Source organism: Gopherus flavomarginatus, chromosome 13 (assembly GCF_025201925.1).
Source record: "Gopherus flavomarginatus isolate rGopFla2 chromosome 13, rGopFla2.mat.asm, whole genome shotgun sequence".
Taxonomy (NCBI): domain Eukaryota; kingdom Metazoa; phylum Chordata; order Testudines; family Testudinidae; genus Gopherus; species Gopherus flavomarginatus.
Window position 1 is genome coordinate 9,932,988 of NC_066629.1, and position 12,363 is coordinate 9,945,350.

Genomic DNA, 12,363 nt, shown 5'->3' on the forward strand with positions numbered 1-12,363 from the left:
CTTGGACCTGGTACTTGCTGCCACCACCCAAAAAATTAGAGTGTTTTGGGGCACTCTGGTCCCCCTGAAAAACCTTCCCTGGGGACCACAAGACCCAAATCCCTTGAGTCTCACAACAAAGGGAAATAATCCTTTTTCCCTTCCCCCCTCCAGGTGCTCCTGGAGAGATACACAGACACAAGCTCTGTGAATCCAAACAGAGTGACTCCCCCTCTCCGTTCCCAGTCCTGGAAACAAAAGCACTTTCCTCTTCACCCAGAGGGAATGCAAAATCAGGCTAGCAAATCCAACACACACAGATCTCCCTCTGATTTCTTCCTCCCACCAATTCCCTGGTGAGTACAGACTCAATTTCCCTGAAATTTCCCAGTAAAGAAAACTCCAACAGGTCTCAAAAAGAAAGCTTTATATAAAAAAGAAAGAAAAAATACATACAAATGGTCTCTCTGTATTAAGGTGACACATACAGGGTCAATTGCTTAAAAGAATATTGAATAAACAGCCTTATTCAAAAAGAATACAAATCAAAGCACTCCAGCACTTATATTCATGCAAATACCAAAGAAAAGAAATCATATAACTTACTATCTGATCTCTTTGTCCTTACACTTAGAAACAGAAGATTAGAAAGCAGAAACTACTTCTCCAAAGCTCAGAGAAAGCAGGCAGACAGAAAACAAAGACCTCAGACACAAAATTCCCTCCACCCAAAGTTGAAAAAATCCGGTTTCCTGATTGGTCCTCTGGTCAGGTGCTTCAGGTGAAAGAGACATTAATCCTTAGCTATCTGTTTATGACACCCCCCACCAAGATTTGAAAGTATCTTGTCCCCTTATTGGTCCTTTGGGTCAGGTGTCAGCCAGGTTTCCTGAGTTCCTTAACCCTTTACAAGTAAAAGGCTTTTGGTGTCTCTGGCCATGAGGAATTTTATAGCATTGTACACAGGAGGCAGTTCCCTTCCCTTTACAGTTATAACACTCTCCCATTCCGTGGTCCTTCTCGGGTGACCAGAGAGCAGCAATACTCAAAGTTCAAAGGTGCAAACAATTCAATGTTTATTGGGGTAAACTTCCAGCAAGCAATGATTCCAATTTCCTTCCTAAGTATCCCCCTTCCCAGCTCTGACACCACAGAGGCTTGCCTGTGTCTCTGTTCCCATTCCCTGTTCCTATTGCTATTCGCCCCCCTTAGCAAAACATAATTCCAATTCCCCTACTCCCATTCCTATTCCTCCCCTTACATCCTGATTAACTGCAGACTATATAGTAAAATTCATGTTCTGCTTAGTTATACCTTAACCAAGCATTTTACTGAAATGTAACTAACCAATCCTAACACATTGTAACATGATTTTCTAACCAATTATACCCCTCCACCTTAATTTACCTTAGTTTACACCCAACAATTTAATTATACAGTAGACAGAAACAGTGACAGAACCAGACAGAGATTATGCAGACAAGCAATAGGAAAGTGGGGACTACAGTGATAGAAAAACACAGAAATGAGGATTTCACACCCCAGCTATTGAGCAATGAGTTGTTCCCAGACAGGATGCTATCATGATAGAGGTTGTGGGTGCTGCTTGCTTAACTGTCTGGCCCCCAGGGCAGGATTTTGAGGTTCACCATTACTGTCTCAGAATGCCAGCACCCATCTTTTGTTCACTTAAAACGTGAGCAGGGAGATTCCAACACTGCAGAACTCATGGAGCTCCAGGAAATGTGTAACTTTAGGTCCGGGTGAGTGCATGTAAAAATCAGCTGTGCTGTAGAAGGTATCTAGGAGTTGAAAGAGATGTGCCATCTTGACCTCCCTAAAGAGTTCATCAACAATTAATGAAAACTAGGGTTCATAAGTCATAGTCTTTGTAGCAGGAGGATGGTGGACTGGTCTAAAGTACTAGTTTAAGATTCTTTTTTTCCAGTCCTTTGGGTGTTCTGGTCTCTGCATAGAGACATGGTTTCAAATCCCACTCCTGCCATGACCATCTGGAGAAAATGGCCTCACTTCAATCTCCTTTGAAACAATAGAACCCCATTTGCTTAGCTTTTCTATTCCAGAAGTTGTGAGAGAGGTTCCAAATCAGGGGGAAACAGGGCCTGTTCTCTTGACCCAGCAATTTTTGTCTTCCTTCATTCCAAGCCATTTTCTCAGATACATCTGTGTTTCCCACACTTTTTTGTTTGCTTTTATGAAACTTTAGGGTCATCATTTAATTGCCACACAACTGTACTTCTGAACTAAAACAAAACACAATATTTTTTGGATATTTTTGCAGAAGAGTTTTGCTTTCTGACCTGGAATTGAACAGTGGCTTCCCGAGGGGGACAATGCTACTCCCTTTTCTTGGCTCATCCAAAAAACATACCTTTTGATGCCCTTTGGGTTCTCTGTTCTTCAAAGGGAAATCAGCTGGTGTAGTGGCTACTGAGAAAGCCTTAGAAAAGGGCCCCAAAAGTAACAGCAACTACTTCCTGTAGTGTAGTGCTTATCATGTTTGCCTAACATGCAAAAGGTCCCTGGTTTAAAACCAGACAGAAACAGTGCTGCTTTCCTTCCTTTAGCCTTTTAACACTCCAAGTCCTTTCTCAACTACATCCATAGCTTCTATGCTTTCTTCCACGTTATTTTTTTTCCTTTCATGGAGCTTTAAATTCGAAAGGAGAGGCTTAGCCAGCATTTTGAGGGAAGGAACAGACCATCATTTGGGAGACTGCTAGCTCCATAATAAATCTGAGCGTAGAAGAATCCCAACCCATCGTCCTGCATATTTAGCTCCCAGCCAACAGTTTTTCCCTTGCCTTTTTTTTTTTTTTTGAGCTAACCTTGAGTCCAGGTGGCACACACTCTCTCTGCCCCACATATCGATTCTGGCCCTGCTGCAAAGTGACCCCTAAGAACCAGCAACCTGCACGAGAGCATGACTGGGGGGAAAGGGTTTCCCATGATGCTTATAAGCCACTGGATGCGTTGGAAAGAGGCAGCTCTGAGTGTAACAGTCAGAAAAGAAGGTCTGTTTGGGGATGTGGCTCAGTGGTACAGTGCCTGCTTTGCATGTATAAGACCCTGGGTTCATGCCCCACATTTGCCTTTCACCTCTGCTGCTTTGCTCATGCCCAGCTGGCATGTGGTCCAGCCAATCTCCCTGCACAAGTTTCAGTCCTGAGCAGTAAGGGCAAAGTACCAATTGATGGAAGCTCTGTGGGGGGTTCTACTCCTAAAGCACCATGATGACTCTAAGATTCCCATCCACTCAGCTGCTTGATGAGGAAGGACTGGAGAGAAGGGTCCCATCAGCACAGAGGGAGGGACAAGAACAGGGAGGAGCAGTCAGTGCTGAGAGAGGAAAGAGGTCAGTGATTTACACAAGACAGGGGACACTGGTTCTTTGAGGGGACAGGAGCTGAGGGCAGCTTGTTTATGATGATGAATAGAAAAAAAGGCTGGAGTCAATGAAACATGAGAGCATAAAAGGAGAAGGGCAGCTCCACAGAGGGCCCTGGGTGCTCATACACCCCAGTTCATAAGTACACAAGATAAGAATGGCCACACTGGGTCAGATCAAAGGTCCATCTAGCCGAGTAGCCTGTCTTCTTACAGAGGCCAATCCTCGGTGCCCCAGGGTTTCACAGGTTGACTGTGTGTTATGTGAAGAAATATTTCCTTTTGTTTGGTTTAAACCTGCTGCCTCTTCATTTCATTTGGTGACCCCTAGTTCTTGGGTCTAGAGGAGTAAATAACACTTCCTTATTTAAGTACATGCATCTGATGAAGTGGGTATTCACCCACGAAAGCTGTAGACTGACAGTGCCTGGTAAAGGGCAGGGGGAGAGGGAGCAAGAGGAGAAAGGCAGAGACATTGGAAAAGAATAATGGAGGGAGAAGAAAGAAACAGAGAACACAGAGAAACAATAAATGATTGAAAATGTCCCAACTCGGTCTTGCTCATCACAGGTGTTCAGAAAACTGGGGAGTTGTAGGTTTCAAATATCAAGGGGATCTCCACGTACCTGATCTCTTCCCTCCCCCCCGCTCCCATTTTAGCATTCATTTTTATTTTGAAATGTTTGGCTTACCCCTGATCTCTTTCGCTAACTGTATCGCAATTTGGATGGGTTTTTGTGTTGTTTTTTTGCTTCCCTTTTGTTCATATCAATATAATTGTAACAGCAAAGGAATCTGTAGGAGCAAAAACTGACTCAAAACTGCTATGCTTCCTGGATAAATATCATACAAATCAGAGCATTAGGTGTGAGTTTGTCAGGTCTCAGGCAGGAGTTTCTTGTGAATTACTTTGACCTCTATGCCAATTGGCATAAAGAGCATTTATCACACATGCACTGAGCTATACAGTCACACTCTGATAGAACAGAAAGGTTGACACAAAAAATAGAGAAAGAAACAATAAAATACTAAAATGACAATGGTGAAACTCAACATTTCTCTCAGTTTTTGGACTACGGGTAATTAGAGCTTTTCCCTCAGTTGAACCAGGTGATCGGACAGCTGGCTCAGCCCTCCATACTAGCAGCTCTCTCACATATAGGGAGATGGGTCAAAACTGGGACTGATGTAATGACTCGCTTCCCAGAGGGGATCAGTCTGTCAAAGGCTATGTCTACTCTTCAAATACTGCAAATATTCTTCTGACAACATAACTCTGTTTACACTGGGGCTTAGGTCACATTAACTACTCTCAGTGGAGTGGATTTTTCATGCCCCTGAGAGATGTGGCCATGTCAACATAGCTTTTCAGTGTAACTAGCCTCTAGATGGCTTTTAGATATGAAAGGCAATGGACTTCAGCCTTTTCCTTGGTATTGATGGTTGACAACTGCAGCTTTCCTACCTGCTGGACACATCCTATGACAGATGTCAGGCCTTTCCTTTGCAAATAAGAGAAGTGGGGAAGTCAGTGATGCTTACAGTGTAAGTGAGTAAAAACTTACACAACTTGTCTTCTCGAGCAGTTTTCCTCCTAATAGAAATTGACTTTGAAGCTAAGCAAAATATGCTCTATTTGAAAAAGAAAAAAATAAAATCTATACAGACCCAACATTCTCTTATACACTCTTTCTAACACCTATTCTCCCACCCCAAACTTTGGAGTGAGGTTTTCTACCAGAACTCCTTACACTACAGGGGGTAAATTAAATCAAATTAACTTTTGAAGATTAACCATCATTTCCTGTATAACTAAAAAAAGAAAAAAAACAAGACAACTTTCAGTTTTTCAAAATAATTCAGATCAAACAATTAGTCTCTTACTCTTTAACCAATAACAATCACCTATCATTTCATTTTCACTAGTAACACTAATATATTCAAAGATCACAAATTCTGGTCACATATGTTAGTTATCTTTTAATCCCCATTGCCAACAACCGAACCTTAGCTCAAGTTGTGGTTTGTCCCAACACTTCTGTGAGTTCACATCTCTCTGGTTCTTCTGCCATGCGTGTTGGTGGAAGGGGTCTCCTATGTGGGAATGTTAGCATCATGAGGAAAAATACCTCTCTTTTCACCCTTTAAATCTTTCAAAGTAGTAGAAACTAGGGGAGAAGTGATACACATGCAGAAAACACAAGAGAAAACTGTCTGGTCTACACTAAAGACATTTATCGGTATAATTATTGCTCAGGGGTGTGAAAAATCAACACAGCTGAGCAACGTAGTTACACATCTCTAATCCCCCGTGTAGATAGTGCTACATCAGCAGGAGGCCTTGGCCTGCCAACATAGCCATCTGAGACAATATTGATTTAAAAAATTGAACTACACTGTGGTCATATGCACTTCCTTCAGTTAGTCGGGGTCTGCTGTTGCTCACCATTTCCAAGTGAAGATTTTAAATCACTGCTGTGTCTTTGTTAGCATGGTCAGTAAATTGGAGAGTTCTCTCCTATCGACAGAACTGCACTTGAACTTTCTCCATATCATCATGGAAGGATGGGAAAAAGGCAAAGCTGAAGTGAGAAATGATGACTTTAGCAAATGGTCATTTGTCTTAAATTCTCCAATAAATCTGAGCTGAATTAATATCTAATTGTGTGACCACACAGCCATCAAGAAAGATAGAAACCCGGTTCACAGAGAGATAGAATACATGACAATGAAAGTGTAAATTGAAATTCCAGAGAAGGTTACATCTAATTATTTAGAATCAAGACAAGAGATTCTCCCATTACATTCTCCTCAGATCGATTCAAACACATTTCATTGAGCACGGTCTCAATAGTTAGTTATGTTATTTACAACATGTTTAGTATTCTATCATTCCCATAATGAGGGAAAAAGCAACCACCTTGCCAGAATTGGCTTTACCAATAGATGGAAATTGGGATTTAAACTCAAAATGATCACACTGCATTTAGGATCCATTTGAATTCCCCTTCCCGGTCTTTGATACTTTCATCTCCAGTCATAGCAACTCTGGTATAGGATTAAATAAGTCAAAGCATCATCTCCAAGCACAGACAACTGAGAACACTTCATCACATGACACTTTGAGAAGTGGCGGGGTAGAATGTGATGACAACAAACTCTGCCTGGCTCAGACAAAAGGTAACAGTTCTGCCATGATGGGGAATCTCCGAGACACCCCATCTCCGTCCAAGTATCAGAGGGGTAGCTGTGTTAATCTGGATCTCTAAAACGTGACAAAGAGTCCTGTGGCACCTTGTAGAGTAACAGACATATTGGTGGATAAGCTGTCATGAGTGAACCCCTACTTCATCAGATGCATACAGTGGAAATTTCCAGAGGCAGGTATAAATATGCAAGCAAGAATCAGGATAGAGATAACAAAGTTAGTTAAATCAGGGAGGATGGGGCCCTCTTCTAGCAGTTGAGGTGTGAACACCAAAGGAGGAGAAACTGCTTCTGTAGTTGGCTAGCCATTTAAAGTCTTTGTTTAATCCTGAGCTGATGGTGTCAAATTTGCAAATGAACTGAAGCTCAGCAGTTTCTCTTTGAAGTCTGGACCTGAAGTATTGTTGCTGCAGGATGGCTCCTTTTAAGTCTGCTATTATGCGTCCAGGGAGATTGAAGTGTTCTTCTACAGGTTTTTGTATATTGCTTATGCTCCAGTACATATTTTAGTCTATAAAGTGCCACAGGACTCTTGTCAAATTTTCCATATCCTTCCAGTATCACAGAGGCTGAAATGACACTTTATTCCTGCCCCTGCTCCTCTTCATTTAAATGCAATATGAAAAGTTCCCATTATAACTGCTCTTCAGCACAACATGAGAACAATTGGCCATGATACAATCTGTATCGCTGGTGACTCTAACAATAACTTTGCAATAGGAAGAATGGTATAAATGTGATGCTCCTCGGTTCCTGATAGGAAAGGCATACTAGAATTACTCACGGGAGAATGGAGTTGTTAGAAAGGAAAATGAGTCCACCGCAAAGAGGGCAAACTGCAAAATGCAAAAATGGGCCATCCACTCATCTGGACAAGCTGAGGGATATCGGTGCTTCAAACAGCTTTTAAAAGTTACTATGTGGCAATCAGAAAACTATTAAACTATCGATAGGCCTATAGGGCTTTATAGTGTTGATCCTTCTTGCAGATTCTCTGATGGCTCACATGGGCTCAGTAGCAAGATAAGGTTTTCCCACTCACGGCATTCATAGGGCCTCTCCCCTGTGTGGATTCTCTGATGCCCAGTAAGGTGAGAGCTGCGCGTGAAGCTTTTCCCACACACACGGCATTTATAGGGCCTCTCCCCTGTGTGGATTCTCTGATGGTAAGAAAGAGCTGAGCTGCTAGAGAAGCTTTTCCCACACTCAGTGCATTCATAGGGCCTCTCCCGTGTGGATTCTCTGATGCCTAGTAAGTTGAGAGTTCCGAGTGAAGCTTTTCCCACAGTCACAGCATTTATAGGGCCTCTCCCCTGTGTGGATTCTCTGATGTTTAGAAAGGTCTGAGCTGCGAGTGAAGCTTTTCCCACACTCACTGCATTTATAGGGCCTCTCCCCTGTGTGGATTCTCTGATGCCCAGTAAGTTGAGAGCTCCAAGTGAAGCTTTTCCCACATTCACTGCATTTATAGGGCCTCTCCCCTGTGTGGATTCTCTGATGTTGAGAAAGATCTGAGCTGGTAATAAAGCTTTCCCCACATTCACTGAATTTATAGGGCCTCTTCCCTTCGTGGATTCTCTGATGTCTAGAAAGGGATGAGCTGGTAATAAAGCTTTTCCCACACTCACTGCATTTATAGGGCCTCTCCCCTGTGTGTATTCTCTGATGGTAAGAAAGGGCTGAGCTGCTATAGAAGCTTTTCCCACACTCAGAGCACACATAGGGCCTCTCCCCTGTGTGGATTCTCTGATGTCCAATAAGTTGAGAGCTCCGAGTGAAGCTTTTCCCACACTCAGAGCACACATAGGGCCTCTCCCCTGTGTGGATTCTCTGATGTTTAGAAAGGTCTGAGCTGGTAATAAAGCTTTTTCCACACTCACTGCATTTATAGGGCCTCTCCCCTGTGTGGATTCTCTCATGTCTAATAAGTTGAGAACTGCAAGTGAAGCTTTTCCCACAATCACTGCATTTATAGGGCCTCTCCCCTGTGTGGATTCTCTGATGTCCAATAAGTTGAGAGCCCCGAGTGAAGCTTTTCCCACAATCACTGCATTTATAGGGCCTCTCCCCTGTGTGGATTCTCTGATGTCCAATAAGTTGAGAGCTCCAAGTGAAGCTTTTCCCACATTCACTGCATTTATAGGGCCTCTCCCCCGTGTGGATTCTCTGATGTTTAGAAATGTCTGAGCTGGTAATAAAGCTTTTCCCACACTCACTGCATTTATAGGGCCTCTCCCCTGTGTGGATTCTCTGATGGTGAGAAAGGACTGAGCTGCTAAAGAAGCTTTTCCCACACTCATTGCATACATAGGGCCGCTCCCCTGTGTGGATTCTCTGATGTCCAATAAGTTGAGAGCTCCGAGTGAAGCTTTTTCCACACTCACTGCATTTATAGGGTTTCTCCCCTGTGTGGATTCTCTCATGTTCAATAAGTTGAGAGCTCCAAGTGAAGTTTTTCCCACATTCACTGCATTTATAGGGCCTCTCCCCTGTGTGGATTCTCTGATGTCCAATAAGATGAGAGCTCCGAGTGAAGCTTTTCCCACAATCACTGCATTTATAGGGCCTCTCCCCTGTGTGGATTCTCTCATGTCCAATAAGTTGAGAGCTCCAAGTGAAGCTTTTCCCACATTCACTGCATTTATAGGGCCTCTCCCCCGTGTGGATTCTCTGATGTTTAGAAATGTCTGAGCTGGTAATAAAGCTTTTCCCACACTCACTGCATTTATAGGGCCTCTCCCCTGTGTGGATTCTCTGATGGTGAGAAAGGTCTGAGCTGGTAATAAAGCTTTTCTCACACTCACTGCATTTATAGGGCCTCTCCCGCGTGTGGATTCTCTGATGGTGAGAAAGGTCTGAGCTGGTAATAAAGCTTTTCCCACACTCAATGCATTTATAGGGCCTCTTCCCTGTGTGGATTCTCTGATGTTTAGAAAGGACGGATCTGAAAGCGAAGGTTTTCCCACACTCACTGCATTGAAAGGGCCTCTCCCCTGTGTGGATTCTCTGATGCGTAGTAAGGTGAGAGCTCCGAGTGAATCTTTTCCCACATTCACTGCATTTATAGGGCCTCTCCCCTGTGTGGATTCTCTGATGTTTAGAAAGGAATGAACTGACAGCGAAGTTTTTCCCACACTCACTGCATTCAAAGGGCCTCTCCCCTGTGTGGATTCTCTGATGGTGAGAAAGGACTGAGCTGCTAAAGAAGCTTTTCCCACACTCATTGCATACATAGGGCCTCTCCCCTGTGTGGATTCTCTGATGCGCAGTAAGTTGAGAGCTCCGAATGAAGCTTTTCCCACACTCAATGCACTTATAGGGCCTCTTCCCTGTGTGGATTCTCATATGATGAACAAGACTTGATCTGAAAGTGAATGTTTTCCCACATTCACAGCATCCATAAGGCCTCTCCCCTGTGTGGCTTCTCTGATGAACAGAAAGGGATGAGCTGCAAGTGAAGGTTTTTCCACACTCAGTGCATGTATTTTTCCTCTTGCCCATGAGGATTTCCTGCTGTGTTTTGTTTTCTTTGATGGTCTTCTGAGTTCCCCAACAGAAAATAAATTTACTCATTTTCTCCCCTGGATGGTTTCCTTGCTCTCTTTCTGGTCTGTGCTGAATCTCTCGGGATTTTCCCTGTTCATGACTCCTGGACACATGCCTTTTCGATCTTTGCAATAATTCTCTGTGTTTAGCCACTTGCTCAACATTTTCCTGGTGAGAATTCTGCTCCTCTTTCTCACATAGCATTGCATCACCTGCTGTGATAAGAGACAGAAACTTCAAACAGAGATAGAGAGGGGAAGGTCAAACCAAAACAAGTGCTTGAGAGAGGTCAAATAAAAACAAGAACTGAACGCCTCCAAACTCTTCCCCGAAACAGGAGAGAGGAGGGGATCAATTCGGCCTTCGTTTCCCATCCAAATTCACAGGGGGAAGGGAGGAAGCTACTACCTGGTGTCTGCTACGGTCTACAGGAAGCCATGAGCTATATTTACCCTGAGGATATGACCCCTGCCAGGGACAATAATGAACTGAGAAACCTTCCAAGGACATTGTAAATCATCTCAGATGTTTCCTTCAGGCACTTACAGATTCTGAGTTGGTTTAATCTTTCCTCACCTGTGCAGGGAGCTCTCAGGATTTCCCTTTCCTCTGAACCCTGGAGGTCTGGAACCCACGGCTCTTTCCCTTGTTTGAGTTGGGAGATTATGAGAGATTTGGAAACTGGAAACCCTGCTCAGATGAAAGAAAATAAAGGAGTTCAGTTGACTGCGTATGACTGTGTCATAAAAAACACTATTAATTTAGCTTCAGTGCTTAGTGTGACCCAGTGTGCCTGGGGCAGTCCACACTGAAAATGCCAAGATCAGGGCAGGCTGAAAAAGGGAGAGCAGATGCTTCCAAAACCGGGGGTTAACACAGAAATTCAATTCACCAATCAGTCACCAACTGTGCTTCTGATCCCCCACACTGGTTATTGAGAAACTGAAAAAAGACATCACACGGCCCCCTTTACTGCATTCCAATTCTCTTGACTCCCAATCAGCACCTAGGTCCAGCACAGTGAGAGGTTATTTAAAAACTCTGCTCACATAAACAAAGTGTTCTTCTGACCCCAGAGTCAGCCACATTACCAGCTCTGTATAGGTTTGGATTTTACCCAGAATATTATGATGCCAGCCAATCCTTAGCATCTAAACTAAAAGTTTATAAGCAAGAAAGCATCTAAACTAAAGGTTTATTATAGAAGAAGGAAAGAAAAAGGAAGTTGTTAAAATGGGAAAACAGTCAGATACATTCAGAAATCTATATGTCTGGTTCTTAGCAGTATTGGTGAGTTTCTGGCTTGAGAGGCTCTCACATCCACATCATTCAGTCCTTTGTTCCAGGGTTCAGTCTGTAGAGAAGTTGCTCCAGAGGTAGGAAGACGGATTGAAGACAAAATGGAGATGATGCAGTTGCCCTTTATATTCCTTTTGCCAAGTGGCTTCTACTTCCTGTGTCCCAAACACAAGCTTAACAGCACATGGCATGGAAAAGCCTTGGAAGTCTGAGTACATAGGCATACCCCTGCATGTCTTGCTGACTCAACAGGCTTATCCCCTTGATCCTTTCAATGGGTTCATGGTACAAATGATGACCCCGGATGGGCCATCGAACAGATTGGGCAGTGCTGATGCCAATATGTCTGGGGGTGTCACTCAAACACTACACAAGTCTGGAATACAGATATACCCTACATATCTATAACTCACAATACAAAAATTATCAAACGAGGAAAATCATAACATTTTCACTGACACCTTACATGGCATATCTAGCACGATTCACTGCAATTTCATCATATTGATATTTATAATAAAATAAAAATAATATAAAGTGTCTCTCAATTCCATACAGTGTCACTTAATAAACCAGTGAATTCCCAGGACCAGTTCCCTAGGTGTTTGAAGATTCCGAACACCTTGCTCGTGAGGGACTGAAATACCCACAGATATGTTGGGAACACACAGACACTGTGCAAGTCTGTGCCCCTATGTTCACTCTTCTAGAAAATTAGGATCAATTTTGTTCATAGTATGTGTCAGGGCTGAATCTCCACTCTGTCACTCCGAGTGCAGAAAGTGGGGGCCCACCAGAGTTCTAAAAATTAATTTGTGCAACTCTACGCTTGTATTAAACTCCCAAAGTTACAGCTTTTCTCTGACCTTGGCTTGGTAAATGCTGCAACTACTCAAATGCAGAAAACCCCCAAACCCTTGGACC

The 12,363-nt window shown here is 43.3% G+C and overlaps 1 protein-coding gene across 4 annotated transcripts in view; it reads right to left on the bottom strand.

The window, feature by feature from the left end:
* LOC127033608 (zinc finger protein 420-like) overlaps positions 1-12,363 on the bottom strand; it is a 512,279-nt gene that overhangs the window by 348,455 nt on the left and 151,461 nt on the right. For 3 of the 4 annotated variants that reach the window (XR_007769138.1, XR_007769137.1, XR_007769139.1), the window contains 2 exons: positions 10,717-10,830; positions 6,988-10,355 (listed from right to left, as the gene is read on the bottom strand). Coding sequence is in view for 1 of the 4 variants with exons in the window: in XM_050921564.1 (XP_050777521.1) it covers positions 7,810-10,355; positions 10,717-10,830 (2,660 nt within the window). In the remaining 3 variants the exon portion in view is untranslated. Of the gene's footprint in view, positions 1-5,347; positions 10,356-10,716; positions 10,831-12,363 lie in introns of those variants that run through there. The other variant, XM_050921564.1, reaches the window with a different exon arrangement.